General features: G+C 39.4%; 1 protein-coding gene across 3 annotated transcripts in view; it reads left to right on the top strand.

The window, feature by feature from the left end:
* SHANK2 (SH3 and multiple ankyrin repeat domains 2) overlaps positions 1–14,177 on the top strand; it is a 249,980-nt gene that overhangs the window by 80,621 nt on the left and 155,182 nt on the right. For all 3 annotated transcript variants that reach the window (XM_066552106.1, XM_066552105.1, XM_066552104.1), the window contains one exon: positions 4,913–5,026. In XM_066552106.1, coding sequence (XP_066408203.1) covers positions 4,913–5,026 — 114 coding nt within the window. The remainder of the gene's footprint in view (positions 1–4,912; positions 5,027–14,177) is intronic.

The following is a 14,177-nucleotide window of genomic DNA, read 5'->3' as shown; positions in this document are numbered from 1 at the left end:
CTGTAGGGCCACAGCCCAGTGTGACTGCCCGGGTCAATTAGCCAGAATCATTAACTGCAGATACAGGAGCCTGCCCTTCCAGGCTCTGGGTGGAGTGCCCAGGAAGGTCTGTGTGGGTGCTGGAACCCCCCTGTGCCTGGCAGCAGGGTGAGGGGCACTGAGCTCCTCCCCGCGCTGCTGCTCTGACCCCAGGTTCTGTCAGGCTCCCTCGATGACATCTTTGAGAGCCAGAACCAGCCTGCCCAGGAGACAAAACAGCCAGATCCAGCTCAGCATCCCTCACTGAGGGAGGGAGGGAGGGATTGCTGTCAGGAACCAGGAGGGGCAGAGGAACAGAGTCAGAAAAATCCCTGTTTTTAACAGAGAGCGTGATTAAGTTATAACTCGTGCTGACCTTCATTTATGTTGTATGTAAAGTTTTCATCAAAGAATCACGGAATCCTAGAATGCTTTTAGGGGTTGGGATGGACCTTAAGGGTCATCCAGTTCCAATCCCTGCCTTTGGACACATCCAGGGATGAGACACCACAGCCTCCAAGAAGTATTCCTGCATAGATTGTCTGTCATTTGGAAGCTCTCCTGCCAAAGACAAATAATTCTGAAAATTTATGTCAGACAATAGACATTTCAGCTAGGGAAAAGCCTAAATCACAATATTAATTATTTCTGGGAGAAAAAAGTTAGGCCTCTACCAGTTAGAAATTAAAAATCTCCTGTATTTCAAAGAAGAAGATTGAGACAAATTTTACCTCGGGACACAAACCCAGAGTTTTTACATAAGCACAGGCTGGTTCAGCTGTTAATTCTTTTTTTTTTTTTCAATGGATTTCTAACTTTATACTTTACTTTCATTCTGTTGAGTTTTCTTTTTTTTTCTGCTGGTTGCAGAAATGTTCTTTTTTCCCAGAATATGCTCTCTCATTCCCAATCCATATGATTATTTATTTTCCCAATAAAGAAGAATGAAGTTTATCCAAGCACTAAAAATTGATTTAGATATTACAAAGACATTTTAGGTACAGGCTGTAACAGCTGTAAAGACATTGGCCTGAATTTGGCTTTAAATTTCCTTGACATTTTTGCAAATAAGGCTGCCTGGAAGAATTTGCTCCTGGGCATTTCAATATCACAAGGAATTTAGAAATAGTATTCACCATAACTTTCATTTCTTGTTGGGGCATGCAGGGAGCTGTAATGTGGGAGGATACAAATTCTATGTTCTTTTGATTAAAATGATTTTGATGGCACATTGAGTAATTAATCTGTTTGAGATTAGTATACTATATTAATATCAATTGCAATAGATACATTTCAAATAGACTTCAATTTGCAAGAGACAAAGCATTCTATGCTCTAGTCTAATAATTTTATAATATATAATATTGTAAAATATTCTATATATTAAATTTTCTGGCAGAATCTTGCTGATTTTAAGTATAATGCTTTAAAAACAATAGAATAGAAGCCCCTGATTGTCACCTGCCTATCCATGGTTTCCTGTTACCCACTTGTTTGGTGCTTATCCAGTTTTGCTTTGCAGTTTTGTTCATATAATTGGACACAACTCCTCTTTTAAACCACACTTTTGTCGTGAAAAGATGTCTCAAGATACCTGATGTTACAAGAACCTTCATTTCACTCTTACAACATCAGATTCTTTTTGTAATTCAGGTTGTGTGTGAAGAGCATCTGACCTGCTTTTGCCATAGCAACCACACCTTTTGATTTTACCAAAAGAAAAGTGAAAACCACTGGAAATTAGAAAGCCTTATTATTAATTTAGGGAAAGTTGTCCTTTCATTTACCATTGTTTTGTCCTTCAGCAGGAAAAAGATTGATTAGAAAATCTCTTGCTGCTAACAAATTATCTGTTACAGTGAATCTCTTAAACACTGTTGGGAGAGTAAAGATAGAAACGAAGACCTCATTCTAAAAAAACCATTCATGGGTACAATAGATAAATTACATTTTTCTATTTATCCTTTAAGTTCCCCACTTTGGAGTGAGTGAAGTGTTGCCAGTTTTTGTAGATCTATACTTTATTATAGCCTTGGCTCATGTGCAGAATTTCTTATTAATGGCACCACGTGAAGGGGAAGAAGATCATTTCAAGGTTTTAGGGGATGCAGAACCATCTAGGGCTCAACTTCTGCATTGGAATATGAGCTTGTCCCCATATCCACAGCAATTTAACTGTCTCTGCACATCAGCTGAAGCCAGGGCTGTCCCTCATTTGCCCTGTGTCATCTTTGTGCCTCTTGCAGCTCCAGCAGGCTTTTCCTGCTTCTCCTGGCCCCCAGCAGGAGGTTTTTCCCAGAATGCTGAGGGCTGCCTGCATTCCAGCAGCACTCATTTCACCCTTCCACTGCTTTTCCATGGATGTTATATCTTCAGGCAGGACTACACGTGTTTTTCCTTTGCTCTGGCTATTAGTGATGGCTAATTCTCAATAATTCATATAATAATGGGCTAAAGTGGGTCTGGTTTTGCTCTGTAGGAATCCCTTCTCACCCTGCACTCACAGACAGTGTTCCAAGGCAAATTTTATTTCCCAAAAGTGTTGATTTACATCAGCTGCTACTGCCATAAACACATGAAATCGCTCCATGAGTTTGTGGAGTGAAATCCTGGACTGAGATTCAGTGCTGTAAACTCCTCCCAAAAAAAAAAAAAAAAAAAAAGAAAAAGAAAAAAAGAAAAAAAAAAGAAGCAGCTAATTACTGGCAATAGGAGTCTCACTGTCTCACATTTGGAAATTTCTTTTGGCTGGAGTCCTACACTGTCTTTTATGACAGAAATTAAACCACTGTACAGTTGCATTCTACAATGATTCTAATATGTACATGTAGGTTATTAAGTTTTCCTGGTTCCTTATCTCATATCTAAGAAATGCTTTCTTATGTGAGCAGATGTTACATTGTTAAAAATGTATTGGAAGCTGCTGAATTCCCCATTTATATTGTATGGGTGCTGTTTTATGTAACACTGAATTATTAGATGGACAATGTGTGTTAGTTAATGTACACAGGCTTTAAATATTTTTAACAACACCTGGAATACAGTAGCATATTTTTTCATTAATTTTGCCCCATGTTTATATTTTTTAAAAAAAGACACGCTAACATTTTTTAATTCAGCTCAATTTTCAGTGTAGAGTTTTGTTGTCATCTAAGCTCAGTGCCCTCCCCCAGTATCTCATAACTTCCTGGGTTTATAGGAGTTATAGGTTTTCTCATATATGTCAGAAAAGTGCTTGACAAATTGTGCATTTGGGACCCATCCAGGTGTAGGACTTTTCCTTAATGGATGTTTCCTGGGACTTAGTATGTACTTCTTACTGTGGTGGTGTGGAAATGTGCAGTTCATGGCATCTGTCTCTTGGAATATACTACATTAAAAGGCTTAAAAGTGACATATTTATAAACATTTTGCTGTCAAATGTCTCTGTTAATAGATGGCCATGCTCTGCAAGTGATACCACAAATAGCTGAGTATTGCATTAATAAAACCCTGGTAAACATTTACTTTCAAATGCAGTTTTACAGCTCCTGGTGTCTCAAACGAGACTGCTTTCACATTACCAAGATTTATTTCTTTTTTGCTTTTTTCTGGGGCTCTGATTAATTTAATTTTCATCCTGCTCTGTACTAGTGCAAATCAAGTTCAGCTTCAGTGCCCCTGAGTCACAGCAGCTACACTGATCCTGAGTTCAATTGCAGCCAGGCAGGGACCAGGGTTTTAAAGTCTGGCAAGGTTTTAACAGTGCCAGAAGTGCTGGTGTTGGAGACCATCAAAGCAGCTCTCCTTTATGTCCCTGTGCACTGAAATACCCTGCAGAGGCAGGATCCCAGGTACTGGAATCCCTCAGCAGAGAGATGGATTTGGGCTGGTTAGCCTTGGTTTTCAGCAAGGGCAGCTGGGGCTGAGCTGGCACTCAGTGGATGGAGCTGGGCTGATTTTGGGAAGCTCTGAGCACCTGTGCTGTGTGTCTGATCCATATCCCCAATCAACCTGGTTTTGTTGAGGTATCACCTTTGGCTCAATATTAATGTACAGCACCTTTCTAACAGTACATTTATAGTCCTCTAATATATAGTAAACATACAGTGGTTTGCAGGAACTTCTATAATACTAATTTAAACACCATAGCAAGTATTTAGGGTCCTTCCATCACCATAATTCACCTCCAGTTGCTTACTTATACAATTCTTGCTCTGCAGGCTTTTGTCACAATCCTTTCTGAGTCCCAGAGTTAATATCAAGATACTTAGAAGTGCCAGATAAAAGCCTCTTCTCCTATTGACAAATCATTCTCCTCCATATTGTTGTTTTATTCTGTAGAGAGAAAGATCATTGAAATGTTTCAAAAGGCATCTCTATTGTAGATCTCACCTATGGGAGGTTCAAGTGTTTGCTGTGTATTCAAACCCTTAAATCATATTACTCAACCTGCATTGCAAATCCCTGGAGCTACCTACTAAATCAAATAACATGTTTCCTTAGGAAAAACAGGAGATATCAAAATATGTATTATTAAAACCCATTTCAGTGTGGGTGCAATTTGACAATCGGTTCAGCACTTCATTTCAGCAGACAAGACACTGTTTTTTTTGGTAGTGGTATTACCATGTATTTATCCTTGATTAATCCAGCAGTGAGAACACTGAAAATGGAAACAGTTGTGTGAAGGCCAGGGAAACTTGTGGTAAAAAAAAAAAAATTGGGGAGTGGTTACAAAGACTGAGTAGGGAGGGTCCTGCTTGAAGGTTACTCTGTGCCCATTTTGGGGGTACCAGCATTAGTTATTGCACAGTGTTTGCTAGTTACCAGGGATTACTGAAGGTGTAATGCAAGAATTGTGTATTTGTGTGAGGAGGCAAAGTGTAACGCTGCCTGTGTCTGCCCTGTTTAGTGCTGAGCATCGGAGAAGGTGGATTCTGGGAAGGCAGCACCCGGGGACATATCGGCTGGTTTCCTGCAGAGTGTGTGGAAGAAGTTCAGTGCAAACCGAATGAAAGCAAACCAGGTAATCACATCAAGCCCCTGTTGAACCCTAATGTGACAGATGCCACGTGTCTGGCCCAACAGACACATCAGGGCCTTTGTGCACTGCTAGAAATGGGAGAATTGGATAAAGCTGAGCTGCTGAACTAAAAAATGCAGGTAGGTTTATTGATTGGATTTTACTGTCCAAGCAAAGAGACTTTCTCATGAGGAACTATGCTGAGAAGTACCAAAGCCTTTACACAGAGCTGTATGCAGATATTTTGTATAGGATTATGTTGTTTTTTATTTTCTAAAGGGTGGAAGAAAGTCTAATAAATAAATAAGGGAAGAAAACCTGGCCAGTCATCTCCCAGTCTGAGGGAGTCATACAATGCATTTAGCTCTTGCTCACAGCCATGTTGACCTTTCCCTGAATGCTAGAGGAGGCATCCTTTAGTGGGATATCCCATACCCATCCCTACTGATGACAAAGGAAATGGAATCCTCCTTTATCACACACGTATATTGCCACAAGTAACTTTAAGCAAGGAACCTTTATAGTCCTGGTATAATAAAAGAAAATGAAATCTACATTAAAGCAGGTTATTTTAAGAATTACCTACCATCTCATCATTGCTCTGCTTTTAAGAATTAAGATGTGAGGACATCCTCTCTAATTAAAAGCTCATTATAAATGAGCTCTGAGAATATAATTAATGTTCTCCAGGAGTGTATGAAGTTTGAAATCATCTATTGATGTGTTTTTAGATCTCTGTTGTATTGATTAAGAACTTCTGGCATTGCACAGATGATACACTAAAATTTATGCATTGTATCATTCATTTACAGATGTTTTTCTTTTATGCATGTCATTATAAACTGCAAGGTATACTTTTCTCTTTTTTTTCCCTATGTGGAGAGGTTGTGCTTCCTTTTCTATCTCCCTTTTGAGAGGGGAAAAGAGGAGGAGGGAAAACCAGATCTAATATTTAGAGAGAATAGATTCAGGCTCTGAGAATAGAGGGAGAACAGCTCTGTAGCTCTTCAAAGGGCTTGAGAAAAGTCAGAATTTAGAGATGGAAATGTATTAAACAAAAGGAAGATTGAGGCTGGACTTGCCCTGTGTAGGAACAGTAACCCTGCATTAAATTTGAGCTGTCCATTTGTCTCCAGATCTGTAAAAAGTTCTGAGGGCATGAAGTGAAGTTTAAAGATAAGAAAGAAGTTTTGCATCTTTTTAGTGATTTTGAAGAGAGAGTAACCAAAACTGTTACAAATCCTTAAAGACTTCCTCAAGAATTTCTTCAGGAGGTAAATTCAGTATGTGACAGGATTGTCTTAATAGACGATGATTTTTGAGCAAAAATGTCTTTGGTCATTCAAAGGAACACAAAAATTAAGAAAAGAATTGTCACAAGAGGAACAAAAGGATTATGAAGGCTGGAAGCGAGAAAAGAATATAAACAGAAGCATGTTACAAATTTTCTGACATGAAATTATGAAGACTTATGCCATGTGTCTGGCAAAGCACCAGACATTTACTGTAATTTATAACTATTGCCTTCTTTCTGATTGTTTTCCTGTTTGCTTATGGTACAGTGGGAATAATAATGTTAACATAGCTTAAGGCTTTAAATATGCCATTCTTCTACTCTAAAAGGATGAAAATGTAATTAAATAGGAACAAAAGGGACACATTTTCTCTGGCAGTGAACTTGTGCACTCCTATATTTTGCTGGGCTGTCTCAAAAAATGTCCTGCACCCAGAACGAGTTTCAGTGCTTCTGTGAGTAATGTGATAGAGGTTGGAGCTGGGAGGGAAATGAAATATATGGAATGCACAGTATGTGCCATATTATTATTGAAATATGGCATGGAGTGAAAGCAGCTGATCACAGAATTGCTCTGTGCATTCCCTCTGCATAGGAAACAATGGGAATGAAAGGGAAAAGCTTTATAAGCAAAAATCAGCCAGTATTCCCTCTGAGTAAAAATGAAGAAGTAATTTAGAAAAATGTGTTAGGCATGGTGAAATGATTAGAAATTAAATTAGGTCTGTTGGGATTGCTGAAAGAACATCAGCTGAGAAACATCACAAACTTGTGCCTCTTGCAAGAATTTGCATCATGGTCTTTGCAAAGCAGCAGAACTTCTTATGATAATGATTTAGAAAGTAGATCATTTAAATGTGGAGGAAATGAAGCTCAGACTCAGCTTTTTCCATACCAGCACCACAGCAACAGTTCTTTCCCCTCAACAAGATTTAGGAACATTTCTTCCAGCAGCTTCCCTTTGCTATTAAGTTTGAACAATTGTGTTTAATAGAGGCTTGTCATTTGCACACCATGAGTGAAGGAAAGAGGAATAGTTCTTGGAAAAAACAAACTCCAATTAAACACTCCAGGCCCAGTAAAACTGCTGGGCAGGTGTTTCATGTCAGGCTGATGTATAATCTCCCTTCTAAGGAAAGTTCCATTTTTAGGGAACTTTATTGCAATCCCAACTGTTCTCTGGAAGTGGGCAGGACAGAGCAGCACCTGGTTCCTGTGTTCTCTTCAAAGATACCATGCCAGCTTGGCAGGTTCTGTTTTCCAAAGAAAATCATATTGACTGGCATTAATTCTACTTCCTTTCTTTTATCCTCCATTAATTGAGACTTGTAGGAATTGCTCCATTATTTTGCTAGGGTCGATGCCAGGTCGATGGGCTCCCAGTTATCCAGGTTATCTCATTTGCCCTTTAATGGCACCAGCACAGGACCTGCTGCTTTCCAGTTTAAAGTTCCCTTGATATTTTGAGATCCAATGGAAAAAAAAACAACAACAAAGAAAAGAAAATCATTATTGTGGTCTGCTAAATTCTTTTGCCTGCAGAAAGTCTTTTACAAACAAGACTTTTGTGCTACCTCATTTTAAAAACTGCCAGTTTTTGGCATTTTGTAGCCAGTTTTTAACATTCTGCAGAATTCTTCTGAGAGTAGAAATAGTCCCTCAGATGAAGTTGGCACATCATCTTGCTCAAACAGAGAATACAAATGTCACATATTTACTCTTTCTGCATTGACAGTTATCTTGTGTTAGTCAGTAATGAGCCAATTCCATTTTGAAATGTCTTTCTATTCCAAAATATGTTAAAATTCTTTTGTTGTTGTTTTTTTTTTTTCCTAAAATGTTCTGGGTAAGTTGAAAAAATGTTTCTCCTACTTTAATTTAGATGTTTCTGTTTGCTTTTCTTCCATCATAAGGTATTACATGAACTTGAGAGACTTACTACATAAATGCTTTCTGTTACACTTGTGATTTTATGCTCCATATCTTTCAGAATTCAGGGCGATCTGATTGGCCACAACTGAGGTGAAGTATTCATTTTCAGGCTGAAGTTATCTTTAGCTACATTCCAACTTTATCATTTATTGTTCCTCCCTCCCTAAAGTGCCCGGAGAACTCCTAGATTTTACCAATAATACTGATATAAAGGCAGACTCAGCGTGTCTGAGAGATTCTTGCTGTCTTTCAACTCTTGGCCTCCTCAGTGCACCTTTCCTTAAGTTCCAGCCTCATTTTTAAAATTTTCAAAGGGTGAGTTTTCATTCCATAGCCTCCTTCGTGCCTTTTTCTATCCTGTGCCCTTGGGATCCACCTTATTAGTAGCTGTAGGAGTGCTGGGAGTTTATTTCAGATTAGGTCTGATGCAGGCACGTGGCTGCAGTGACCATGAGCAGTTCTCCTTTTTCCAGGCAAGGATCAAATCTGTGCCAGTCCCGGGGGCAGCACTGGCAGGGCACATTCCTGGCCCTGCTCTGCCCGTGGAGCTGTGCCCATGCTGACCTCTAGTGTCACAGCAGGCTCTGCCAGGCTCCACGGTGCCTTTTCCTCTCCAAGGTGGCACAGAGGCATGGGATATTTGTGTCAGGAAAGGCCTGTCTCAGGAACAGTGTGGCCAGCAGGAGCAGAGAGGTTGTCCTTTCCCCTGTGCTCAGCACTGGTGAGGGCACACCTCGAGTGCTGTGTCCAGCTCTGGCCCCTCAGTTTGGGAAGGACATTGAGACGCTGGAGCATGTCCAGAGGAGGCAACGAGGCTGGAGAGGGGCTGGGAACACAAACCCTGTGAGGAACCACTGAGGGAGCTGGGGGTGCTCAGCCTGGAGAAAAGGAGACTCAGGGCTGACCTTATCACTCCCTACAACTCCCTGAAAGGTGGCTGTGGTCAGGTGGGGTTGGTCTCTTTCTCCAAGTAGCACTGACAGAACCAGAGGACACAGTCTCAAGCTGCACCAAGGGTTGGATATTAGGAAAAAGTTTTTTATGGAAAGAGTGATAAAGTGCTGGAATGGCCTGCCCCAGGAGGTGGTGGAGGCACCGTCCCTGGATGCGTTTAGGAGAAGGCTGGATGTGGCACTTGGTGCCATGGTTCAGTTGAGGTGTCAGGACGTGGGTTGGACTCGATGATCTTGAAGGTCTCTTCCCACCCAGTCATTCTGTGATCCTGTGTGATTCTGTGACCTCAGTGATCACTGAGACTCACCCAGGCTGAGTACCACCTCCAGTCCCTTCCTGAGCACAGTGCCTGTGCTTTTGTTTGGTATCCCTTATTCCTGAGTTTCCAACAGCTTGAAAACAGAGACAGATTATGCAGGAATTGCAGAGATCCCTTGCAATTTCTTTTTTACCTATGTAACTGTACGCAGGTGTTAAAAGCAGAAACTGCAACAATCTTTGTCCAGCATTCCCTCTCTATCCCAGAAGTTACCAAACAGGTCCAAGCTGTGTTAATAAAATGCATCCTTTTGCTGTTTCTGAAGCAGAGAATTTTCTGTTTTCCACATTCTTAGTTTTTAACGCCCCGTGCATTCAGTAAAACCAGATTTGTTCCTCATTTCCACCATCCCTTTTTATAATTAGCACAACACCTTCCCAGGCAGTTGAGCCAGCCAGGCTGCTAGAAAATGGATTTGCCTTCCTGCAAGAAGGAAAGATGCTTTACTGTGGATTGAGGAGCTGAAATCTGTACTGACAGAAGGACAGGAGTCTTAGTTTCCCAAATATGCTGTCTGGACATAATAGATATCCATATGTAAAACCAGTGCCTTATCCCATATAACTGATTCTATGATTCTGTGTTAAACACAGCAGTGGAGGGACAAAAAACAGATAAAAACCCCCTTTTCATCCAGCCTAAATGGCCCACCTTTTATAAATCACCCAGATTAGCAAAATCCTTTTTAACAAATTATTCCTGATTTGTTATGATCAGTTCTAGCTAATTTTTAGCTAGAAAGACAACTGAAGAATAAATAGAAATGTTGTGGTGATTATTAGAACTCTGAAAAATTCTATGCACAAATAACTTTGGAAACCATTAGAAATAAGTGGGTTTCAATGAGACAGAAGAGATGGTATCTCACCAAATGAGCACCTCAAGGGTTTTGATAACAAATTTTGATAAATTCTCCTTCCACAAGATTTCACCTTGAGAAGAAGGTGCCTGTGTACCTGTGACAGAATTATTGTGCAGCTTGAACTGTTTGGCGTGAGCAGCAACAGTTAAGGACAAAACATTGCTGCAGCTGGAAGGACTAAATGGAGGCAGTATAAAAGAAATTTATATATGTGAGGGAAAGATATTTTTGTTGGGAGAGTTAATCACAAACACTGTCATGGCAGTAGTGTAAGGAGTAAGAAGTTCTGAGAGCTGGGAAATATGTTCTGACTCCACAGTGCAGGCTGGACTCAATATGGCCAAGAGAATATAAAGTCAGATGAAAATCAAATTGAAAAGGCAAGATTGCCTCACATGTAGTTGAAAAACTGTGCTGTGATGCAGATGCAAAAGCAGCCATTTCAAATGGGTTGATAGCTCAAGGGATGACTATTACACTTGCTATGTTATATATTATATTATATTATATTATATTATATTATATTATATTATATTATATTATATTATATTATATTATATTAATTATATTAATCATATCATATCATATCATATCATATTATATTATCCCAGTCAGGCTCTGAAGGTGGGATCCCATTCTAAGCCTGGTACCCAGAGCCCAAGCTGACAGGTCAGGCCCTGTTCAGTCAGTCCCCCTGCCTTGAGGGATGTCTCCAAAGCTCTGACCTCTGAAATACTCTTTCCTGCCTTGCTTCTGTGTTTTGCACAACCAACCTCCTGGCTCATGGGATTCTGAACAATTTCATCTTTTGAGGAGTGATTTTCTGCCACATAATGTTTCTCATGGACAGATCTATCATTAAAGAAAATTGGGAATGGATGACAACACAGTGATCATATACAAAGATCCTCTGTGTCTGATTTATCCTTTAGAAAGATCAAGAATATGCCATATACCATATTTTTGCTTAAAATGCATTCTCCTCCATCAATCGGGGAAAACTATACTGCAACCAAAAAAAAAAAAAAGAAAAAAAATCTATGCAAAGAACTAGATGTGAGGTGCTGGCAAGCCAGCCCACAAAGCTTGGTGCAGTAATAATCAACTAATTCTGACAACTCTCTGTAGCTGAGGATGTAAATCAACCCCACTTTTTTGTCTCAAGTGATGGAAATTCAAAGAATGAACCTCAGCAAGTTTCTGCACTTTAGCTTTGCTGAGCGAGGCATTTGTGCTCCCAGTGATGACAAACAGCAGTTTGGGAAAAGGCTCTGGAATGAATCATCACTCAATAATAATGGAAAGGGGGAGGCAGAGGTGACTGGAGAGCTGTTTTTATCTGCAGGCTGGCTATGGGAGGGAGCCATCTGCTTCCCACACAACCTGCAGGGCAAGCTCCCTGGCCAAAGGTGCCTTCAAAGGCCTTTCCTTCTTTCAGTCTTCATCTTCTGAGCAAGAAGCAATAGAGATTTCTTACTCCAGCAGGAGTATTTGTTAGAAATCCTTGGGAGCACTGAGTCTACCAACCCATTTCTCAAATAATGATGCAGGTCTGGTTTGAAGGAAGAGTAAAATAAAGGATTCCATGATAATAATTTCATCATTTGTCGAGGGTTTGAGGGCAGCATAAAGCCAAAGCATCAAACAAAATTATTCAAATTAAAAAAAAAAAAGCAAGCCTGTGTCTAGAGCTCGTAGAGAATGTAAGCCTGTCTGCATACTTATCTCTAAATAAGGAATTTTTAATTCATAATATTTTACTGTCTGCTCAGCTGACATGTACTTCATCCCTTTCACTCCCATTTCCATGCTTGCTAAGAGCCACTTAGGAATAACTCTAATCAGCTGGAAAGGAGCAGCACAACTCTCCAAAGCATTGAAATAGGCTAAAAATAAATTGCATAGCAATATAAAATGAGAGTTACGTGGTAGGAAACTCAACATTTCCAGTGCATCTGGGATTGCTGCTGTGTGAAATGGGACATGCAGGTGGGGAGTTTTTCCTCTTCTGGTACTTTCTGCACTTTTTTTTCTCAAGAAATCATCTGTCACACCATAGAGGATCAGAGGATCAAAGAAGTGCAAACTCTGAGGGATGTCTCAAGAAAGGAGTTACTATGATGGTTTATTCCTTTTACTTCCAGTGATGCATTCCCATTTTCTGTTCAAAATCACAGCCCATGGAATAATTTCAAGTTGAGAGCAGATAGAGACATCAGAGATGTCTAATGTTACAAATTACTGTAGAAACACCAAAAAGTTAAAGCTATGAAGTGAATGATTTATGAAGTGATGGAGCCTCCTGGGGAATTTAAGCCCAGTTATTGGTTTAAGAGAGAACACTTCAGCTTGTGGCAGAATTTGAGCAGCCCTGTTCTGCAACATGCTAAAAACCTAGGAGTAGTATCTAATTTTTGATTCCCAGTTGTTCTTGTGGAAACTACTCATATAACATGGTTTTTTCAAGCTGTTAAAATCTGTTTTGAGCTTCTCAAATTTTAACAAACCTGGCAGATCTTAATGACTGTTAGTAGACAAAAATCTGTGGCTTTTACCTCCTGGAATTCTGGAGCATTTCAAATTTCATAAAGAATATATATTTTAATTCTAGCATCTCTATACTAATAGAGGTTGATTTTTAATTTATTTATAATTAGTGATACTTTGTAATATCTTATGAACCTATGATCAACTATAGTTGATCTTCTTGCTTTCTCTAAGTATCTTAAATGACAGTAGCAATAGCTTTTACTTTGATTTGGCATCCATTTTTTTCCCCCTGAAATTCTGTTTAACCAGGATTCTCTGATGCACCTGTGTAAATATTATTTATATCAGAACACAACTTCTGTTCAGATCATTCTGGCTATCTATCAGAATTAAATAAGTGGCCTAATTCATCTAACTCATTACATTTAGCATGACCTAACACTTTTAAAAGCAACTTTGAAAAAAAAAAGCAAGGCAAGCCTTAGATCTGTACATACTTTAAAAGTGTTAAGAAGTCATCTTTTTCTGCTGCACTAAATGACACATTGGGGCTTTTTTTCCCTTCTGATTTTTAATGGCTCAGATAAAAGGCTTGACAACAGAGGCTGAAAACTCTTTGAAACTCTCCCCAGTTAGTTAAGATCAAATTCTTCTTAATTTAAGGAAGATGATGGAGCAAATGCTTAAAGTAATGGCAATGCTGGAGGTGATCAGGAAAATGATGCCTAAACAGAGCAGCTGTCAGATAATCCATATTCTGTTCTGAAATCATGGATCTGCTTTTTGCTTCCCTCCCTTGCTAGAGAGCTCAGCTCATTTTGTTATAGATCAGTACTAAAGGGGTACTCTGGGGTCAGAAATAGATTCTTGGTCTCCAGGTAAAACAGATAGACCTGAGTGAATGTTCCCAATTGTGAACTCACAAAATGGATTGAATTTTAAACGGTAGTGTAACTTGGTTATGTTATATTATACACACACAAAATTATTTACACACAAATATTATTATTTACACACAAAAGTGTGTTTGTGTTTGTAGCTGAGTCTGAAACTTGGGCTTTGCTTTCTGAGCTGAAATGGAAAATGTCCATCAAGTTTCTCAACCCTCCAGTCAGTTCACAATTCACAAATATAAAACGTGGCTGTGAAAGTCAAACTGATTTTGTGCATGACTTACAAGCAAAAAGCACTTCAATGTATTGTTTTGGGTCTTTTTTTTTAATAGCCAAGGGTTAAACTCTAATTATACAACAATCACTAACTATTCCATGCTTGCAGTTATGTTTTGCACACATCAAGAATT

This window comes from Molothrus aeneus, chromosome 6 (assembly GCF_037042795.1).
Source record: "Molothrus aeneus isolate 106 chromosome 6, BPBGC_Maene_1.0, whole genome shotgun sequence".
NCBI lineage: Eukaryota > Metazoa > Chordata > Aves > Passeriformes > Icteridae > Molothrus > Molothrus aeneus.
This window is presented reverse-complemented; position numbering and strand designations above follow the sequence as displayed.